The sequence below is a fragment of the Salmo trutta genome, chromosome 38, assembly GCF_901001165.1.
Source record: "Salmo trutta chromosome 38, fSalTru1.1, whole genome shotgun sequence".
NCBI classification, from domain to species: domain Eukaryota; kingdom Metazoa; phylum Chordata; class Actinopteri; order Salmoniformes; family Salmonidae; genus Salmo; species Salmo trutta.
The window spans coordinates 12,975,905-12,996,992 of NC_042994.1; the positions used below are offsets into that span (position 1 = coordinate 12,975,905).

Genomic DNA, 21,088 nt, shown 5'->3' on the forward strand with positions numbered 1-21,088 from the left:
CTAAGTTTAATATGGAATTTTAAATACCATGTTTAACTTGAATTAATTCAGCTTTTTCTTCGGTGATAGCCAACAAGGAAGAACCCTTGAGAGAACCCTTGAATTCTGTCTATTTATATTTAGAATAGTCCAGCTATCATTGGAGTTGTCTTTTGTCATGTCTTGAAGGTTGTTGTAGAATCAGCTCCTCCTGGACAGTGAAATTCTAAGAAAGAGACATCTCCACAGTATTTACTGCACAACAAAATATAATTTAATGAATTCACGTGTCACAGTTTGAAACACAAATCTATTTTGATATATAAAATAAAAGGATCCAGTACCCTCCATTTGTCTCAGAATAAGGCATGCAGTCTCCATACAGCTTTGGACATGTAAAGCTACAGGTCATGTTACAGTAGGACTCACAGAGACATTCAGTCACAAGTACACACAGAAGCGCTCGGAGTAGCCACTCTTATCTTGGGGCCCAATTAACATTTATTCTTTGTGCACACAATGCGTAGGTATAGGTGGGATTGAACACAAAACACAACACCTAAAGTATATTAGTAATTCACATTTATGTAGCAACAAGGTAGAACACTTTAACTGGGGGGGGGGGGGGGGGGGGGGGGGTAGTGTATGTACTGTAGGTGGTGTGTAAAATTATGACTTTTTACAGCCGTGACTCTTGCTTTCCACCCTATAAGCACAGAGGCCTTTTTGGAAAAGATATCTAAAGAGTGTAATCACTATAAAGGAGTTGTTAGTTTCATTTATTGAATCAAATGTTCACTAGTTCAATTGAGAGTTCCACCAAAATACTACTACTCTTGTAACTCGCATATCCAGTAGAAAGTACAGAAAACTTTTTGGTTTGGTGCAAAATCCAACTTTTGTTATGCAATACACACATTTTGCACTATATTTATCAGATACTTAAGACAACAAGCTATTGAGGAAAATGTACAAACATTATAAATAAATAAAGGTTAAATATTCTAGTATTTTTAATTCCCTATGCATGCGGACATGTCTCCGGCTGTGAGAGTGGCCAGGTGGGGCAGAGGTGGAGTCACGGCTTCCGGGTCGGGGCTATGGGGAGATGGAGAGAAGGGCTGTGCGGTGGGTGGAAGAAAAGTTGGAGTAGCAGGGCGTTGTCAAGGTGACGAGAGGGGCTGCTCATTACGCTTGCAGCGCCTCTTGCGCTCTCTGGCGACAGCCCACGGCTGTGATGAGGGCTGCACCCTTGCCACTCCCATCCTCCGACAACAGGAAGTTAACATTACACTTGGGGGCGAGCTCCTTCACTGTCTGGTGGAAGATCCGGGAAAAGCTGGAGAGACAGGGAGACAGGCACACATAGTCAGACGACTATAAGGATAATTGTCTCTCATAGGACATATCACTGAATTGATGATGCGGATTCATTACAGTTGTACTCAGAGTTATATTTCTATAATATCTAAGTAGACAAGATGTAGCAGATGTGAAATGTCCTTATCCTCGGACACTAATATCACACGTCATTATGGACATGCTTTTAATTTCCACCAGTTAACATTTAAAGGAAGCTTTGGATTTAGTTTGCTATGAGCTAACACTGGCTCTCCTTTTTTCCGTCTCCTTCCCTCTCTCTCTATCCCTCCATCACTCACTGTGGGTGCAGTTTGTAGAGTGTTCCGTCCACCCCCACAGTGACGTCCAGGTGGTCCAACGCTCTGTTCTCGCGAATCTTGTCCACCACGCCGGCCATTCCGGCTCCGCAGATCTGAGCCGCACGGCGGGACACGGTGCTGCATACCTCCTTGACGATGATACTGTCGTCACATGTGCTGTCCAGACCCAGCTGCTGTAGGATGGCCCTGACCTGCAGCAAGGCCAGGCGATCGCTGGGGAAAGAAAGGGTTAAAGGTCAATCAAGAGCCATTGGGTCACTGGATACTGAATAGTTACTTGTGCATACAGGTAGGCCTAATATTGGTTACATTCTCATAAAGGTGTCTGTATCATATTCTTATGTGTTTGTAGCAATGTAGATGCCATTGTTGTGAACAATTTGTAATTGTATTAAGTTTTGGTTCTCAACAGCGTAGATAATCTCTGTACATCCAAAATTACAACAGGCTAGTTATGCACACCCCCAGGCACATATCCTTAGTTAATAGGGTCGAATTTAAGTACAGCAAAATATTTTTTCGTTTAATCACGTTCCCTACCTCTCTATCTGGGACAGGAACTTGGTCTCAAAGATGCCTCTGGTCTTCAGCGTCTCAGAGATCTTTCCACGGAACAGGAAGCCACGCTTGGTCAGGTCAATCAGGATGTTCCTCACAATTTCTCCCAGGTACATGCCGCTACACATCTTCTCATACCTGAGACATGGAGTAAAACATACCCAAAATTTGAGGCATATAACTTAGTTATTTACTTAGGCCCATCTTTCCTCAGGGAGCTTAGTACAGTAGGCCATCAATGACTCTTAGTCTAACATACCAACAATCAATACCAAGCACCATTTTATTATGGATAACATTAAAGTATTTTAGAGTCAATAAAGGATTCTGGTTCAAATAAAGTACAGATGCACACTCAGGCTATTAACAAAACAACAACCAAAAAACTGATTTCAACCTATCCTGTGCTCAGAGAGCCATTTACTAGTTTGACTTTTAATTTGTCACCTCTGTTTGCCCTCGTTGAGTGAGTTCTCGTCCACGGCGCGGTCGTACTCCGTCCTGATATCGTCCAGGCACCCGTTGTCCCCGAAGGCACCCCACTCCATGTTGACGCACATGCGTCCCTCGTTCCCCTCCACCGTCTCTATGTTCCTCATCTCCTCCATGTAACACGCGTTACTGCCCGTCCCTGTTAGAATGCACGTGACATCCCAGGTCTTAGGTCTATAATGCATGTGACATCCCAGGTCTATAAATCTGTACAGTATTATATGTAATGCGGATATACTACTTATTACAATGTACATTACAGTAAATTATATACAATTTGGTATAAAAGTTTTAGCCATTAGCTTTGTATCCAATTTCATCAACTTATTTTGCAATTGATAGAAAAAACCGTTTTGTACTGCAAGTGTTTATTAAATTAAGTAGTGGCCTGTATACCTGCAATAAGTCCAACCTCACAGGTGGGCTCTTCATATGCACACGTCATCATTGTTCCAACAGTGTCGTTCACCACAGCTACCACATCCAGGTCAAACTCCTACACATACACGCAACACACAAACAACATTATGAGTTGAACAGTACATTTGAGTGAGTTGAACTATACATTTTCTGTTCACCCAATGCTTTAAATAGTAATCTCATTCGTCACCTTAATTTACTGTCACAAAGCTCCATTTAGAGTCATGCATCATGTCATAAATCAAAAAACAAGAACACACAAACTGTAAATTGATTGAGTACATTTCAAATATTATTTTCAGTGTGAGTGTTGGTGTGTACAAATGGTTGTTTTTCAATGAATGAACCACTTTTCTCCCCTGGAAATGTTAGTGAATGGCTGGTTCAACTGAAAGATGATATCAGACATGGCAACCTTTCAAATAGCACTCTAAGAACAATGCAACCAACTGACCCTCCACACACTCATTATTATGCAGAAGCTCAGACAGGAGACAGACAGGCATACACACACACACACACACACACACACACACACACGCAATTAACAAAGAGATATCATATTCCCATTCCCATTTGTAAAGATCCTGTTTTTTTTTTTTTTGCTGCTAGAAATATAAACTCGCAATTAGGGTCACAAAAATAGTCACAACAAACACTCAAGTTAATTTGCCTTATACTTTGCCTGTAAAGATTTACAGTCATTTTTGCATTCTTGTTTATTACAATTTTCTCATGTTAATAACATGCTATTTAAACAATTTCCATAGCTCTGCATTGCGGTAGTCTCGGAAATCCAACCCTAGGCAACACAGTGACTAGGGACTGGTTTCAGTAATGGACTCTTATGTTATAGATGAACTAGGTCACTACCTACAGTACGTCGATAAAAAAAATGCAATTATCTTGGCTCTCCCACAAATCATGTCGCGATTCAAAACCAAAGTTTGCAGGAAATACCTTTGCAGTGGTTTTAGTTAAGGTAGTTGATGCAAAATAGCCACTTGCGAAATGCACTCCTTAAAAATAACCAAAGTGATCTCCATCTTGCTAGCCAATATTTAGTATTTTATTCAAGCCGATAAAGTAGTGACATCGGTAGCGACGTACTTCCTCTATTCCAAAATAGTCCATAATTGAAACCAGGCTCTAGTCAGTCACTGTGTTGCCTAGGGACAGGTTTTCGAGACTGGCATTGCGGCTCCGTTTTACCTGTTTAGTTTTTTTCCTGAATGAATTTACTCATTGACATTCAACTAATACTTACTCCATCCTCCATCTAAAAGGGTGAAATTGATAAAAAAGATACTGAGAAACATGTTGGTGTGTGATTTGGGCTGAGAACCCCTCAGAACAACAAGTCCAGAATGACTGAAGCACATTGAGTATAACTGAATTATTGCAGCACTGCTGAAAGTTGCCAATGGAGACATAGCATATGCTACTAGAACATGCCCCTAATGATAACTTAGCATGATATGCTATTGTTTTAAAAATAGATTGTGGTTTGGCATTTTGCATTGTTTAATAAATGTATACATTATTACCTGGGATGGTATCAGTATTTCCAACCCCATAGAGTGATTTATTGTTGATAAATGGTGTTATGAATGAGATCAACCATTACATGGGCTGTTAATGTTGATGGTGACTGAGACAGTGTAGTGGCAGTTCAGTTATGGTGCATGAGTGTAATGAGAGTTCCACACAGTATTGCCAATTTAGCAATTTTGTTGCTAGATTTAGAGTTTTCAGACCCCTCAAGTGACTTTTATTTGGGTAAAAGGGCTTAGCAACAAATTCAACTACTTTTCAGGCTGCCTTTGGGGAGTTTTGCCACCAAGGGTTTCTATGGTTTTGATAGCATTTAGCGACTTTTCTCACTCAAACATTTCTACCGCAAACAATGGGTGAAGCTGCCTGTGCAACAAAAGTCACTGCAATGGTGCACACACATGCAGAGAAGCACAAGGGGAGGGGGTGTGCGGTGGGAGAGGTGGCGAAAACGCTATGTCGGGGACTGCAGCTGTGCAGGGCAAATTGGTGCTGTGACTAGTCACGGCAACGGCAAAACGTCATCCAGCGACTTCTAGCGACAAATCATTGAGCCAGTAGTGATTCTCACTGAAAAATTGTTGGCAACTGGTTCCACACCAGTTATTTGATTCTACTCTATGGCGTTATATTGTGGGGAGGTGTTACATACTATCACAGTGGTGTGACATAAGGCGTGGTGTCCAACCTCACCTCTTTCCTCTTGATGCCCTCCCGGAGAAGCTCCACCACGTCTTCACCCTCACAGTCTGTGCATTTGAAGCCTTTGGTCCAGTTCACAAGGATACCCTGAAAAACAGAAAAGGCACTTCTGGATTACCCTACGATCATCTAGAGCTAGACGATATGGGCAAAAATCCATATTGCGATAAATTGCGTTAATTTATGAAATAACACTAAATAGAACAATACGTTTATAACAATGCACACCGCAGTTTTTTTTATTACACTTTAAACAAAAGCAAAAAAGATTTATTGTTGTAGCCATCAATTGTCCCATTAACATTCACCCATATTAGCAAACTTATTTAATTTCAAACTTCATATTTCTCTAGTATAGGCTACTTATTGTAATTAACGATATCAGAGAAATGCCTTCGATAAGTGGTCGGTGTCAATAATTTTCGGTTTATCGTCCCAGCTCTACGATCACCTTAACACATTAACTTGATATTCGGTGCATCCACATATTTTCTAGTTATAGCAGACATGACTGTCACTCTGAGAACGATCAATGAAATATACTGTGAAATGCGAATGTTGATCATAATTGTCAGTGAGAGTGATTCCATTTTTGGAGGATCTTGTGTGACAGGATATATTTTGTGTTCTCATCCAGGGTAGATGTTAGCCAGCAGATAAACTACTCACCGCATCCAGGCTCTTCTGGTGGCAGGGGAAGGAAAATGTGAAGCCCAGAGGCAGACGGGCGCTCTTCATGCCCATGTAGTCCAGGAAGTCAGAGATGCAGTACACAATGTGGTCAAAGAGCTAGAGGAAACGGTGGAAAAAACGGCTTTAATCATACGCTGACTGCATTCATTCAATTATGAATTTAAAGATTAATTGGCTTGATGATGTGCTGACTGTATTTCAGTGCAGACAGAAATAAGACTCAATTTATGGATGAAAAAATTACAGAAGTCCGTATCTGGACATTTGAAAATGGATGAATCATAGTTCATGAATTGAGATCGAATGGCTTTTGGCTAATGACATTTAGTAATTTCAGCCATTGCTGTACCTCCTCTCCCATGCCCTGCATGACCTCGATGGGAATGGCGTAGATTTTGTTGTGCATCTCCACTGTACGCCTTTTCCCACTACGGATCTTAACCAGCAGCACCCGGAAGTTTGTCCCTCCCAGATCCAGAGCCAGGAAATCCCCATTTTCTGTAACATGAGGGCTTGCTTATTAGCTAATGATATTACAATACCATACAAACTACCACTATTTCCATAAGATATTCTCATGCTTCAAATGTGGATTCTCATAGTTCTACCTGTATGAATTGCTTGAGGTCGGTGACCTTAATCTGTTTGCCTGTTCAGATTAGGCATGGATATTGGGTGATAGTTCAGTAAAAATGAAGGGATTCTAACATGCAAATGCCCAAGGATTATACAAAAGTACAAAAAGTAGACCAATTATGAAAACACTGAAGCTTTTAAACTTTTGTGGGGGGTCAGTCCCATTTTATTCCCTAACAGTTGAACAAGGAATTCCTCTATGGAGGTGTAATTGAGTTCCTGAATCGACTACAATTCAGATGGAACTGATTCCCGCCAACTCTGAATAGTGGTGAGAAGATATATTAATTCCTTCTTTAAATCCTTCCTGCTATCCATCCATTCATCCTTCCACAACCCCCTCCTGTTGGTCACCTGTTCCGTCAGGCGTGCTGCGCACGTAGGTGGGCAGCATCTTGACGGTGGCCGAGTCGTGAGTCTTTTTCCCCAGGCCATTCTCGATCTCCGTCCTCATCCTTTTCTTCACCTCCAGCAGCTGGGCTTTGCTCAGACGGAACTCGGCCAGTGTCTGGGCGATCTGGCGCGTCTGGTCGGCCAGACGGTACGCCACTGCCGTCACCATGGCAGCACCCTTGGCACTTCCGCTCTCGGACAGCAGGAAACGGACGTCAGAGTCGGGCACCAAACGCCGCACCGTCTTGTGGAGACGCCGGGCATATCTGCAGAGAGAGGAGAAGGGCGGATGGATGGGAGAGATTACAAGCTGTTTGGATTTCTGTATCGAAGCCTAGTACTCAGGGAAATGTCAGTCTTGATAAGTTATTGCATAATCACTTGTGGTAGAGACCAGCATATTCTTTGACACCTGTGGCTATTTTGAAATTCCTTTCTGTTCTCTTATTGTGTTCTTGCACAGAGGAGGTCCTATCGACCTCCAGTAGGATTGAGTACTCACTGAGGGTGCATCTTGTACATCGACCCATCAATGCCCACAGTGGTGCGCAGGCGGGCGACTCCCTTGTTGTCCTTCAGCCGAGTAAGGATACCTCCCAGTGTAGCTGCGATGAGGTTCGCAGAGCGGAAGGACACAATGGTGCACACGTGTTGCACAGCAACACAGTCCTCTTGAGAAGGCTCCACCCCAAGCCTCGTTAGAATCTCTTTGCATTTGGTCAGGCCTTCCTTGCTCCTGTCATGGGGAGAGAGAGGTCAATGGCAAGCATTTATGTAGTGCTTGAGCTCTACAACTCACTTAGCCTCAAATAACTTTTCATTGTATGTAATGGAGGTTATATAGTCCACAAAAACAATGGAGTTGTGTATATTTTACTTGGAAGAAACTGTCCATGGTTGACCTCTTACTTCTCAATGGCTGAAACATGCTTAGTTTCGATCTTCCCTTTTGTCAGAAGCTCGGGGGTTATCCGACCCTCGAACAGCAGTCCCTCCTTGGCCATCTTGACCAGGATGAGGCGGACCAGCTCTCCCATGAACATCCCGCTGGCCATCTTCTCAAACCTTCCCAGACAAAGACACAACAGAGACACTGTCAGTTGATATTTAGGGCTTGTAAACAAATACACAGCTTTACTTTCTCTGAGGATTTATTGTTATGTAACATGACTCTTCCTGGAGATTTTGTAAATACCTGCTTGGGTTAAACAATATCTACAATGTTTTCTTTTTTATCTTGGCGGTGAGGGTGACAAGCCCCTGGCCTGGAGTCCTATATATTTACCACTTGTAGTGATTTTATGACACTTTTGAGGCTGCAAAAAGTGCCTGATTCAATGGAAGTTTAACTGACAAATTGCACTGGAATTAGCTTTAGGTTATAACTCCGTTATAGCAACAACACATATTCCACATAGCAGTCCTGAGTACAATGCAGGCCCTGCATCTTGACTTACAGCTGTTTCCCAGGGTTGAGGGAGCCTCGGTCGATCTCCCGGTCAAACTCTGTACGGAGGTCCTCCAGGGACCCGTCGTCCCCGAACGCCCCCCACTCTGTGTTGATGCACATCCTGCCCTCGTCTCCCTCCACCAGGTCAATGTGCCGCAGCTCCTCCATATAGCAGGCATTAGTACCAGTACCTGAAAGTATACCCAGCCTAGTAAATAACCTGTCTGGAGCACTACGGCAAGCCACAGGAGAATACTGTGCCGCAAAATTGACATCTGCTTCATTTTCATTAGAGCTGTGCCTCTCTGTGTAGAATTTAGAATTAACATGAGTCTACAAAGCCATGGCCATTCTTTGCCATTGGCAAGCTGAACAGTTCTTTTACCACATTTTATCAATAACCCTTTTTGTGCGTATGTGAACATAATTGTATTGAATGCTGTGTATCCTCACCTATGATGATGCCAACTTCACATCGTTGATCGTCAAACCCACAGGTCATCATCGTTCCGGTTGTGTCATTGACCACTGCCATGATGTCAGCTTCATAGTCCTGACAAATACAATATGTTTTCTAAATCTCTTCTAGTGGCACACGTGGTAATTCAATTATGGTTAAGAAATAAGAAAGCTCACCCCTCGTTTCTTGATGGCCTTGTTCAGAAGCTTCACGACATCCATGCCTTCTACACCACTCACTTTGAACTTCTTTGTCCAAGTCACTAAGACGGCCTGTAATAGACAGCACTTTCTTTAATACATCTGTCCTATGACCACCTAGTGCTAGTCTTAGGTAGTCTTAGCTAGTCTTAGTTAATGTTGGCTAGTGTTGGCTAGTGTTGGCTAGTGCTGGCTAGTGCTGGCTAGTGCTGGCTAGTGTTGGCTTTGTGGACATTTTTTTTTTATTAGGATTTTGTCCCCCCAGGCAGGTACCACCCCCACAGTTATATACTCTATACAACAGAACTGTACAAACTCAAACCCTAAAAGTTGTCTTATACTTAAATATAATACATTTTATAATGCCATTTATTATGGTTTCTCAACATCTCAAATAAAGCATTAAAACATTATAAAAGCATACATTATTGGAACCTCTTACCTCGTCCAGTTTAGTTTGTGCACATGGGAAGGAGAATGTGAATCCTACAGGGAGTTTTTTATCCTTGATCTTTTGCTTCTCCATGAAGTCACCAAGGCATTCTGCGACATGGTCAAAGAGCTACAGACATAAAAATAACTTGCCTTGAGGAGTGAGACAGAAGCACGTAGTTATACAATTACACATAATAACAGTAGCAGCAAGGCAACCAAATTGGCTTATCAAACACCTAATTAACAATTAAACTGGTTTGAATTGGTGAATCATCCGTATATTATTACTTACCCTCTTGCTCTTTTGCACCCCAGTATCTCTACTTGCACATCATCATCTGCACATCTATCACTCCAGTATTAATGCTAAATTGTAATTATTTTCGCCTCTAGGGCCTATTTATTGCCTTACATCCCTACTCTTCTACATTTGCACACACTGTACATAGTTTTTTCTATTTTTCTTTATTTTGTATGTTTGTTTATGTGTAACTCTGTGTTGTTGTTTTTGTCGCACTGCTTTGCTTTATCTTGGCCAGGTCGCAGTTGTAAATGAGAACTTGTTCTCAACTGGCCTTCCTGGTTAAATAAAGGTGAAATAAATAAATAAATAAAATCATGATGGTAGCCAGCAGTTCTTCAAGTCAGTCCTCTACTACGACCACTCTGTAGGCCTATCGGTTACAGCATGGAATGTTTTTTTGTTTCAACCAATCACAATTGATCTCTCTCATTACAGAATTGTTGTGGGTATCACGTTACAGTTGCCAACTGCCCTCTCAGGGAGTTTCAACAGTCAACAGAGGTCAACAGTGTAGTGATGGGGGTCTTGATGTCACATCCACTTCATAGGACAAACAGATCCATACAACAATATTGAGTGACTGCTTTTATACAGAGTGTTCGTTATTGTTTGACCCGGAGAACCTCTGGGAGTGTTTGGGGAGTTTTGAGGATTTTTTGTTGTCTTTTAGTGTGTTTTGTTGTGTTTTTGAGGGTGTTTTGGTTTGTTTTTTGGTGGTGTTTTGTGGTGTTGTTGACCTGCGTCCCACTCCCATGGATAATGTCCTCAGGGGTCTCGTAGACCAGGCTTTCCATCTGAACCGGCTGCTTCTTGTCTTGTGTCACCTTCACGCGCAGGATACGGAAGTTGGAGCCACCCAGATCCAGAGCTAAGAAATCTCCCTTTTCTGTCAGATTGGAGAAAATAAAATAAAAATGCAGAAAAAAATACAACATTACCTATTTTCTAGTGTCTTTCAAGTAGCATGTTACTAACTACATAATTCATTTTAGGTGAACTGAATTTATTGCCTGCCAGGTGCTATATATCAGGATTATATGTCATTATAGGAAAGGAGACAAAATCATACTCTGTCCTCAAAAGGTAAAGCAAGGCCTGTTTATATTGATTGTATAGATCAGGCACCAAGCTGATCTAATTACACTACATCTGTCTGGTGTTGACCACAAAGCATTATCACAATCTGTTCCCTTGACCTGTCTGGAATGAAATGTCACTGAGCTGTATTGGATGGAGGTGTGTCTGATGGTCTACAGACTAGAGGATGACTCCATTTGTAGCTGCCATTAAAGCAAAGTAGAATTCTATCCTCAGGCTAACTAGGTAATGTTCTGTTATAACACTGCTATAGAGTGCTGTTGTTCCATCTAGATTGTAGTTTACAGTAAAGGGCCAGCAGTTAAAAGCGTTCTCCACTGTTGATATTCATTGTGCCTTACTCTGTAAAGAAACTGTCACAGAAAATATATTGCATGTGTTGCTATCTTGTTGATCATGGCATTGATGGCTTGTAATTGGCCTGTGTAACTAAGTAAATTGTTGATAATACTTTTACACACATCTCACATACTTGATACATATCAGTTGTCAGCTGTCACCATAGCCTCAACTTTGAACTTTGACTGAATCCCCCTTCCCGGACCCTCTCATGTCCAGTGGCTGAAAACGATGGCTATTTATAACATGTGAGATGACAGGGAACTGCTCAAGGCAGACTGGCTTTATGATACGACCCCTCTGCAAGGCTAGCCTTGTTGGGCCTTGGCATTTACTGTCCATAGGCCGCTCTGTTTACAAACAAAGACAGGCCACCCTGGTCTATGCATAGGTTGGATGTTTGGAGTAAACCTCTTGACAATGTCCTCTACTCTCAGCAGTGGCCTCTACAATCAGCAGTGGGCTCTACTATCAGTGGGCTCTACTATCAGCAAGTTCAAAATAGCTTTCTGACATTTTATTATCAGGCAACATTTTACATATAGTATTTCCCCTCCCCTTCTCCAAAGTAATAACTTTATGCCTGTTGACATTTAACATTACATTTGTTAATGTAACCCAATACTCTAGTTATTAATTTACGAGGGCTGGGCATTTTAACTGATGTTGACAGGCAATCAGCAGTAAACAAACAAGGAAACAAACAGTGAACTCATCTCCTCTTTTTTCATGTCTTAAACTATAAATCTTACCTGTAACTTTAAACTAAACTACAACATATACATTTTATATACTATAAACTGAAAAAAATAACCCCAACTGTCCCCAGTAAACCCAACTACCCCAATGGTAGACCCCTGCATCATTTGCATGAGCTCAGTGTCTCTGTATCTAGCATTTGAATGATCAGCGCCAGCGAAATTAAATGTTATCATGCACTGCTATAGCACAGCTAATCATACTGACAGCCCATAGACACTCTAGTGGCCACAGAGAGCACTGCTTTGCTCCTGGGCTCACAACAATGGCGCTGGATGGCCATATGACCTGCCAACTTCAAATACAGGGGCCACACAGTACACACAAAAAGCCTAATGTCACAGAATGGCACTGGCCATTTAAAACAACTCAGCACATTTTTGCAGGACAGATAAAGCTGGGAGTGTAGTGTGCTTTAAAGTGCTTACAGTATAAACACTATTTTCTATGTAGAGTTAAAGGTCCAATAGTGGTAATTTGGTGCTTTTACTGCATAGAAGTAGCCTGAAAGGACATGCCAGTAGATATGCAAGCTGCAGGTCCAAATGGGATCCATGCCATTATCCTATGGTTATGAATGTATAGTTTTTTTTTGTTATGCAGAGAGGCAGCTGACATCATCAGTGTGGATTATTACCAATGTATATATTGCTGTACTTTATTAAAGAGATTAAACGGGATAAGCACTTTCCAATTTGTAACATATTAAATTAATTTGAATTCGTAACATATCACCCGAATTGCAGGAAAATAATTATTATTATTTTTTGAATGATGTAACATATCATACAAAATGGATGACTTTGTGCACAATTTTTGGCGACCCGTTTTGGCTCGTGAACCAACTGAGCCACACAGAACCACTATTGTATTGAAGTTTACTCTGTATTAACTTGACACTTTACCTGATCCATCAGGGATGGACCTGACAAAGGTGGGCAGCATCTTGACGGTCGCGGTGGTGTTGGTGTCGCGACCCAGCCCGTTCTCCAGCTCCCGCCGGAACCGACACTTGATGTCATGCAGCGTCTCGTCAGAGAAACGCATGGAGTAAAGGTACTTGTCGATCTATAGACCACCACAGGAAAGAATGGATACAATATGTTATGATGATGTGTCATCATGGTACAGTATATTCAAGGATTAGGGTCTTGAGCTTAACTGACCCTAACTATTATGTATCGTTATGATACTGTATATTACTCAACCAGTGATGGAGTGCAGGTACTTAGCAATATGAAGACAGACAAACATTACAAGTTGTCATATTTTTCCAGAGTGCAATGGAACACAATCCAGAGGGAACAATTGGCTAGGATCCACAGATTATTATATCATCTCTTGCAGTGGCATTAGTATTCATCAGTGGCTATGTGGCTCCAAAAAGAAGAGCTGAGCTGAACAATATTACTGCTGTAGAGCCGATAGCTGGAGAATGATTGTCCTGATATAAATAGCATTGTGCAGCCTTCACATAGAGACGAGTATGTGTGCGGTGCTAGTAATTTAGTAGTACTAGGCTACAAACATGATGTAATGCACGCTATCAGAGACCATCTGATTTCATCACAATGATAAATATTAGTACAATTTTGGAGCGTCAACATGTTTTTATCATATATTCATATATTCATATATTCATTATGAGAATATTAAATTAAGTATAGTAGTAGTATAATATACTGTCATAATAATTGACGTCATAATATTTTGCTGAATCAGCCCTCGTACTGGTCTTAATCAGGAATGTGATGGTTAACTGGGTTTATTCCCAGGGGCCTGAACATTTTCACTGCTGTGGTGAATCACACATTAGCTAGCTACAGTACTAGGGGCACGTGCACATGCTGCACTACACGTCACGTATGACATCACAAATCCTATCCCACACTCGGTCAGAGAATGAGCCACTCTGTCTTTACTCAGTCTCTAGGGGATGTCACACAGGTCAAGTCAAAACCAATGGATTTATTAATGTATAATGTGTGTCCTGAGACAACTAGATGCTCTGATGCTTCTCTGACATCTGCATGTCGTGCCTTGTTTCTGTTCTGATCTGAGGTCAACATTTGTCTATCACTAACGGGCATGTTCCCTCCTATCCACGGGAATGAGCGAGGGAATTGATTTGGTTACAGGCCTAGTGTCAGGGGAGCAGGATGGTGAGGCAAGGTGTGGTTTGGCACTTTAACTGTTTCCATGACGATGGAGAGGGAGAGACGGAGAGAGGAGTCAGAGAGAAGAGAGGGAAGGAGAGAGGAAGTGCTTACGGCTTCCTTCCCAGCAGCCCCTAGCTCACAGACACCTGTCTGCTTCTGACGCCCCGGCAACCGATGCCCCGGAAACGCTCCTTAGCGATGAGAGGGGTGCTAGCATGCACTGCATCACGACCACCACCAGCTAGCACATCCTAATCTCAAGGACACACACTGCGTTTATTACAAACTGCACACTCCTGTTCCAATACTTACTCTAGACAAGACTAACCACTCATCAAAATTAAATCAGATGTCCATCATGGCATCCCTCCCAAAGCTCCGTCCTCGCCCAGCCTCATCAAACGCCCCCAGAGGCATATTGATATGCATGGAGCATCAACCATCAACCGGTGTCCGTGGCTGTCAGCAGCGTCTACTGTTACAAAACTGACCCATTCTAGAGGGAAGAGTACAGTAAAAGTGTTGTAGTCACTCACCTTCTTAACCTGGTCATCCTTCAGCTCAGTGAAGTAATATGCCAGAAGCTGTGCCGCTATCATCCTGCCTGCACGTATGCGAGGGCTGTCAGCGACTGACGGACGGAGGTGAGAGAAAAGGGAGGAAAGAACAACCGATATCCAAGCTCTCGTTTGTCCTTCACTGATCCCTTCTTTATCCTAATGTGGAGGGAAAGCAGGCCTGAGCTGCCCTAGTCCCACTTGAAGAGAGTTGTGAGGTAAAAGTGCTAGTAAAACAGTGAAGAGGAAGAAGATATGCCTGGGTTGCACACACACTGGCACACACACAGTGTCTTGTCTGTGTCTCAGTGCTGTGGTGCTATCTTTCCTAGCTTCTCTCTGCTAGCTGCCTGGCTGTCGGTGAATGCAGTGCTGCACTGGAATGGTGGTCAGCTATGCCCTGCCCCCACCGTACACTTTGATTGGCTGAGCCGGGGCTGCTGGGGGAGGGGTATGGCAAGGGGAGGGTGGGCTGAGGACTTCACCTTCAGTTTAGCAAAGGAAGAGAGGAGCGGGGGATAGGAAGAGAGAGAGCGAGGTGGGAGGGAGATGGGGATTGCAAGAGAAATGGATAAGGGAGGAAGTGGAGGCAGTTGATACAGTATCCCACCCCTCTCCTCACAGCAGCAGAGAGAGAGATCGAAAGATAGAGTTAGAGAAAAAGGAGCACGTGACAGACGTGACAGACATGCCGGCCGGGAGAGACGCCCGCCCGGCCGGCATGTCTCATGTTGCCACAGCATCCATGATGTCATTCCTCTCCTTATGCTGGGGCATCAGCTGGATGAGTGGAGGTGACTGAAGGGCATCCTGACAGATAGCATCACAAACCAGCAGCTAAAGCTCCAGGGAAATATATAGAAATATACTTTAGGTAAGGTCTCTGAGTTAAGTGTTTGTGTTTGTGACACCTATTCTACTTCCATTGCCCCATCAAAGTTTCATGTGGTCTGTGATCCTGTGACCTCTTTCCAAAGTGGAAACAGTGGACATCGCAAGTTCTTTTTCATAATTATATTGATGAGGTCAAACCTCTTGAAATTTAGGACAGGTTTGGATATTTGGTGGGGCCTTGATAAAACAAGTCAGAGATGATTCAGTGAAGAGTCCGGATGGAAAAATGTATCTAACGACTTGAGTGCTTAATGTACGTGGTCTTGAGCCTGAGGTAGAGAAGAAGTTTGAAATCATCTCACCACTCTCACCAACTGTAGTCTTGAGAAGAAGCGGGCAGATATCTGAGGAAAAGTTCTGTGTGTCACTGTTTTTTAATATTCTGAATGCCATCCTATTGTTTTTTTATTTGGTTTCCATTGAGAAAAAATTATATTTCAAACAACTACTCAATACTGATTTACCAAAATAGCTAATCTATTATGTGTGCCATTTCATCCAGAAGGATATTTCTTTCTGTTTTGAAATGTCACTAAAATGTAAATTTCTCAAAATATTACAGCTGCTTATGACAGTCACCTTTCTTTTGTCTTTTGACCTTCAAGTTTTAACCACAAAACAAATGTCCTGTCAATGGTATAAAACACAAGGACTGAAACACCATATCAATTTCTGATGATCTGATGCAACAAAACTCAACATTACTATACCTGGTCTTGAAGGTGTTAAATATCCCCTTTCTTTCCTCCACTGCAGTCACCAGTACGTCAACCTCACGCTCTACGTAAACTGAACCATCTCGGCTGACTCAATGACGCGTGACGCTTCTGACGTCTTTTTCCATCAACTCTATAGTGAATTAGGACCTCCCCCTCTTTTCTCCCCTCCTCCTCCCTCCCTACTCCTTTCCCTCTACCCCCTCTCCACTGGCCTCAGGGGAAAGAAGGGTTTTCCCTCTCTCTGTTCTGTCCTCCAAAGGAGCAGCTTGAGAGAGAGTGCGCTTTGTGTTTGGTTGACCTGTCGCTCTCTCCTCCAAAAAGACTGCCTGGTACCATCATGGCCGCTCCAAGGTGACCTTGTCTCTGGCTTCACTGTGAGAGGCCACAGAGAGAGAATAATAAAGGGATACTATTGACACAGAACTATACTATACAGTCACCTCAAATTATTTACAGCCTTGATAAAGATTAGCAAACAAGACTTTATAAAACAAGGTTATTATAGTTTTGTGTTTTTATATTTGTTTGTATTTCTATTTGTTTTAATATTATTTCAAATTTAGTTTATTTTCAGTCAGTTTTCAGATTCACTTTACTCGTTTTTATTTAGTTTTGGTGTTAGGGTCAGAATGTAGCCTATATGTGGGAGGCTAGGAGCCATTTATGTGTGGGTTTTTGGGATGTCACTTCTTGCCACTAGAGGGATGCAGTAATGCATCCCTCTAGTGGTGTGGGGGCTGTGCTTTGGCAAAGTGGGTGGGGTTATATCCTGCCTGTTTGGCCCTGTCTGGGGGTATCATCGGATGGGGCCACAGTGTCTTCTGATCCCTCCTGTCTCAGCCTCCAGTATTTATGCTGCAGTAGTTTATGTGTCGGGGGGCTAGGGTCAGTCTGTTACATCTGGAGTATTCTCTTGTCTTATCTGGTGTCCTGTGTGAATTTAAATATGCTCTCTCTAATTCTCTCTTTCTCTCTTTCTTTCTTTCTCTCGGAGGACCTGAGCCCTAGGACCATGCCTCGGGACTACCTGGCATGATGACTCCTTGCTGTCCCCAGTCCACCTGGCCATGCTGCTGCTCCAGTTTCAACTGTTCTGCCTGCGGCCACGGAACCCTGACCTGTTCACCGGACGTGCTTGTTGCACCCTCGACAACTACTATGATTATTATTATCTGACCATGCTGGTCATTTATGAACATTTTAACATCTTGACCATGTTCTGTTATAATATCCACCCGGCACAGCCAGAAGAGGACTGGCCACCCCTCATAGCCTGGTTCCTCTCTAGGTTTCTTCCTAGGTTTTTGGCCTTTCTAGGGAGTTTTTCCTAGGGAGTTTTTCCTAGCCACCGTGCTTCTTTCACATGCATTGCTTGCTGTTTGGGGTTTTAGGCTGGGTTTCTGTACAGCACTTTGAGATTTCAGCTGATATACGAAGGGCTATATAAATAAACATTTGATTTGATAAGGGGATGGGTCAGGTTTTAGGTTAGGTTACGTTTAAAGGTAGACTCCGTGAGATGAAGCGAGATGACGTAGATGCACAAAGTAAACAGTAGTAGTGGGTACATTTCCGCAACAATCAGAGTCGATGTCCATCGTTGGTCACCGCCTTTCAAAGTGTGTTGCATTCTTGGGATAAAAATAGTCTGACTGGCGCCTATGTAGCACATGGGGATGTGTAAAACGTACTCCTCAGCCTGAAGTGTCCCCACTTACGCCAGCGAATAGCTAGCTATGTGACCAAAGACATGACTGAAACAGGAACCAATTATTATGAGATTTATGTGTACAGTGGATATATACAAATAAATGTGATATTTAAGGCCCTCTCTCACTAATTGATTGTACAATGTGTACACACATAATAATATATTATGATTTCGGTTTGTGAGTGTGTGATATGGGAGTTAGATTTTTTTTTAAATTTGACAATATAAAAACACCTTTTTATAAACAATGGCAACACTGCCATGTTGATCTGAACCTTACTGTTGGAGAACCACATTCGTTTCCGACTTTCGGCTGTCTCACCCGACTGGTAACACGCATGTAAAATCCCTTTGTCATCCTTCACCATGGGAAAAGGCAAATAACTCACAAATGAAAAAAGACAAATGGTTGTTGACCTTCATAAATCAGGCAATATGTGCAACAAAAATTGCTAAAAACACAAATATACCACTTACCACAATTAGGGCAACAATTGGAACAGTGGTAAATTTGCCTGGTATTTGACACAAGCGTATCTTGTCCCTACGCACGGTGACGAAGATGGTTCGGGAGACAAAGAAGAACCCAAGGGCCAAAGTTGGAGAGAGACTCTACCCTTACTCCATCCAATGATTGCATCTTACAACTTACTGAACTGGTATTATCCAATAACTACTTCGTCTTTGAGTCAGACTTTTTCCTTCAAATGCAAATCAAATCAAATGTTATTAGTCACATGCGCCGAATAGAACAGGTGTAGACCTTACAGTGAAATGCTTATTTACGAGTGCAGTTTTAAAAAATACGGATAAGAATAAGAGATAAAAGTAACAAGTAATTAAAGAGGAGCAGTAAAAAAGAACAATATATACAGGGGTGTGCCGGTACGGAGTCAGTGTGTGGGGGCACCGGATAGTTGAGGTAGTATGTACATGTAGGTAGAGTTAATTAAAGTGACTATGCATAGATGACAACAGAGGGTGGCAGTGGTGGGGAGGGGCGGGGGGCAATTTGAATAGTCTGGGTAGCCATTTGACTAGATGTTCAGGAGTCTTATGGCTTGGGGGTAGAATCTGTTTAGAAGCTTCTTGGATCTAGACTTGGCGCTCTGGTACTGTTTGCCGTGTGGTAGCAGAGAGAACAGTCTATGACTAGGGTGGCTGGAGTCTTTGACAATTTTCAGGGCCTTCCTCTGACACCGCCTGGTATAGAGGTCCTGGATGGTAGGGAGCTTGGCCCCAGTGATGTACTGGGCCATTCGCACTACCCTCTGTAGTGCCTTGTGGTCGGAGGCCGGGCAGTTGCCATACCAGGCAGTGATGAAACCAGTCAGGATGCTCTCGATGGTGCAGCTGTAGAACCTTTTGAGGATCTGAGGACCCATGCCAAATCTTTTCAGTCTCCTGAGGGGGAATAGGTTTTGTCATGCCCTCTTCACGTCTGTCATGGTGTGCTTGGACCATGTTAGTTTGTTGGTGATGTGGACACCAAGGAACTTGAAGCTCTCAACCTGCTCCACTGCAGCCCCGTCGATGAGAATGGGGGTGTGCTCGGTCCTCTTTTTCCTGTACTCCACAATAATTTCCTTTGTCTTGATCACGTTGAGGGAGAGGTTGTTGTCCTGGCACCACACGGCCAGGTCTCTGACCTCCTCCCTATAGGCTCTCTCGTTGTTGTCGGTGATCAGGCCTACCACTGTTGTGTCATCAGCAAATGTAATGATGGTGTTGGAGTCATGCCTGGCTGTGCAGTCATGAGTGAACAGGGAGTACAGGAGAGGGCTGAGCACGCACCCCCGAGGGGCCCCTGTGTTGAGGATCAGTGTTGCGGATGTGTTGTTACCTACCCTTACCACCTGGGGGCGGCCCGTCAGAAAGTCCAGGATCCAGTTGCAGAGGGAGGTGTTTAGTCCCAGGGTCCTTAGCTTATTGATGAGCTTTGAGGGCACTATGGTGTTGAACGCTGAGCTGTAGTCAATGAATAGCATTCCCTCAAATTCAGGGTGTAGCCATGTGGTCCCCCTTTTCCCCTAACTATGCAAACATGTATGTGGGACAATTTGAGGAAGCACTAGTTACAAAACAGAGACATATCCCCTACTTTCTAAAATCCTCCTATGGAAGAGATACATAGATGATGTCTTTGGGCTCTGGGAAGGAAGTCAGCAGGAACTAAATTAATTCCAAATTCTACTAAACGAGAGCTCTGACTACCTCAAATTCACCATGCAGACTGATGAGAGAAAAATAAACTACCTGGACTTCTGGATTATCAATGAGAGTGATGCATTACACACAGACTTATACACAAAGCCCACAGACCGCAATACCTTGTTATGTGCGGATAATATGCATCCTCTTCCCCTCAAGAATGGTCTACCATATAGCCAGTTATGCAGGGTTAAACGAATCTGTGTCCACCAGACAGATTTGCTCAAAAAAATGACAGATAAATTCAAAATGAGAGGCTACAAGGACAAAACTCTTGATGCTGCAATGATGAAAATATCTCAAAAACCAAGAGAGGAATTACTAAAAATTCAACCAAAGAAGAAAAACAACGCAACCGTCTTTTGTACTAAGTACACCAAGGGTTCGGAGAAAATGAAAGCAACCCTGAAAAAGCACTGGCATATTCAGAAATCAGAAGAAAAAAAATCGACACCTCTTCCAGGAACCCCCACTGGTGGTCTATAAGCGTGGTCACAATATTGGAGATAGCTTGGTGAGATCTGACATGCCCCCGGAGCCCACTCAAACACTCTTGACACCCATTCCAAATGGAAACTACAAATGTGGCTCATGCGCACAGTGCAATAGCACTATAAAAACATCCTTCTTCAGACACCCCCATACAGGTTGAAAAATCCCTGTTGGGAGTATCATCTCATGCA

General features: G+C 42.9%; 1 protein-coding gene across 1 annotated transcript; it reads right to left on the reverse strand.

The window, feature by feature from the left end:
• Window positions 1-230: 230 nt before the first annotated feature.
• LOC115177799 (hexokinase-1) lies at window positions 231-15,237 on the reverse strand. Its single transcript, XM_029738767.1, has 18 exons — window positions 14,850-15,237; window positions 13,060-13,222; window positions 10,696-10,844; window positions 9,662-9,781; window positions 9,196-9,291; window positions 9,013-9,112; window positions 8,567-8,750; window positions 8,019-8,174; window positions 7,612-7,845; window positions 7,071-7,375; window positions 6,430-6,578; window positions 6,057-6,176; window positions 5,379-5,474; window positions 3,108-3,207; window positions 2,667-2,850; window positions 2,202-2,357; window positions 1,641-1,874; window positions 231-1,318 (listed from the first exon to the last, which is right to left on the reverse strand). Exons 1-18 carry the CDS (start codon window positions 14,910-14,912, stop codon window positions 1,168-1,170), a joined length of 2,760 nt encoding a protein of 919 aa, XP_029594627.1. The 5' UTR covers window positions 14,913-15,237; the 3' UTR covers window positions 231-1,167.
• Between the last annotated feature and the right edge of the window lie 5,851 nt (window positions 15,238-21,088).

Excerpts from the sequence above, each read along its gene's own strand:
- LOC115177799 (XM_029738767.1), bottom strand. The coding sequence starts at position 14,912 with ATGATAGCGGCACAGCTTCTGGCATATTACTTCACTGAGCTGAAGGAT. Across the intron at positions 13,223-14,849 it reads AGGATGACCAGGTTAAGAAG|ATCGACAAGTACCTTTACTC; the intron begins GTGAGTGACTAC and ends GGTGGTCTATAG. Across the intron at positions 7,376-7,611 it reads ATGTACAAGATGCACCCTCA|ATATGCCCGGCGTCTCCACA; the intron begins GTGAGTACTCAA and ends CTCTCTCTGCAG.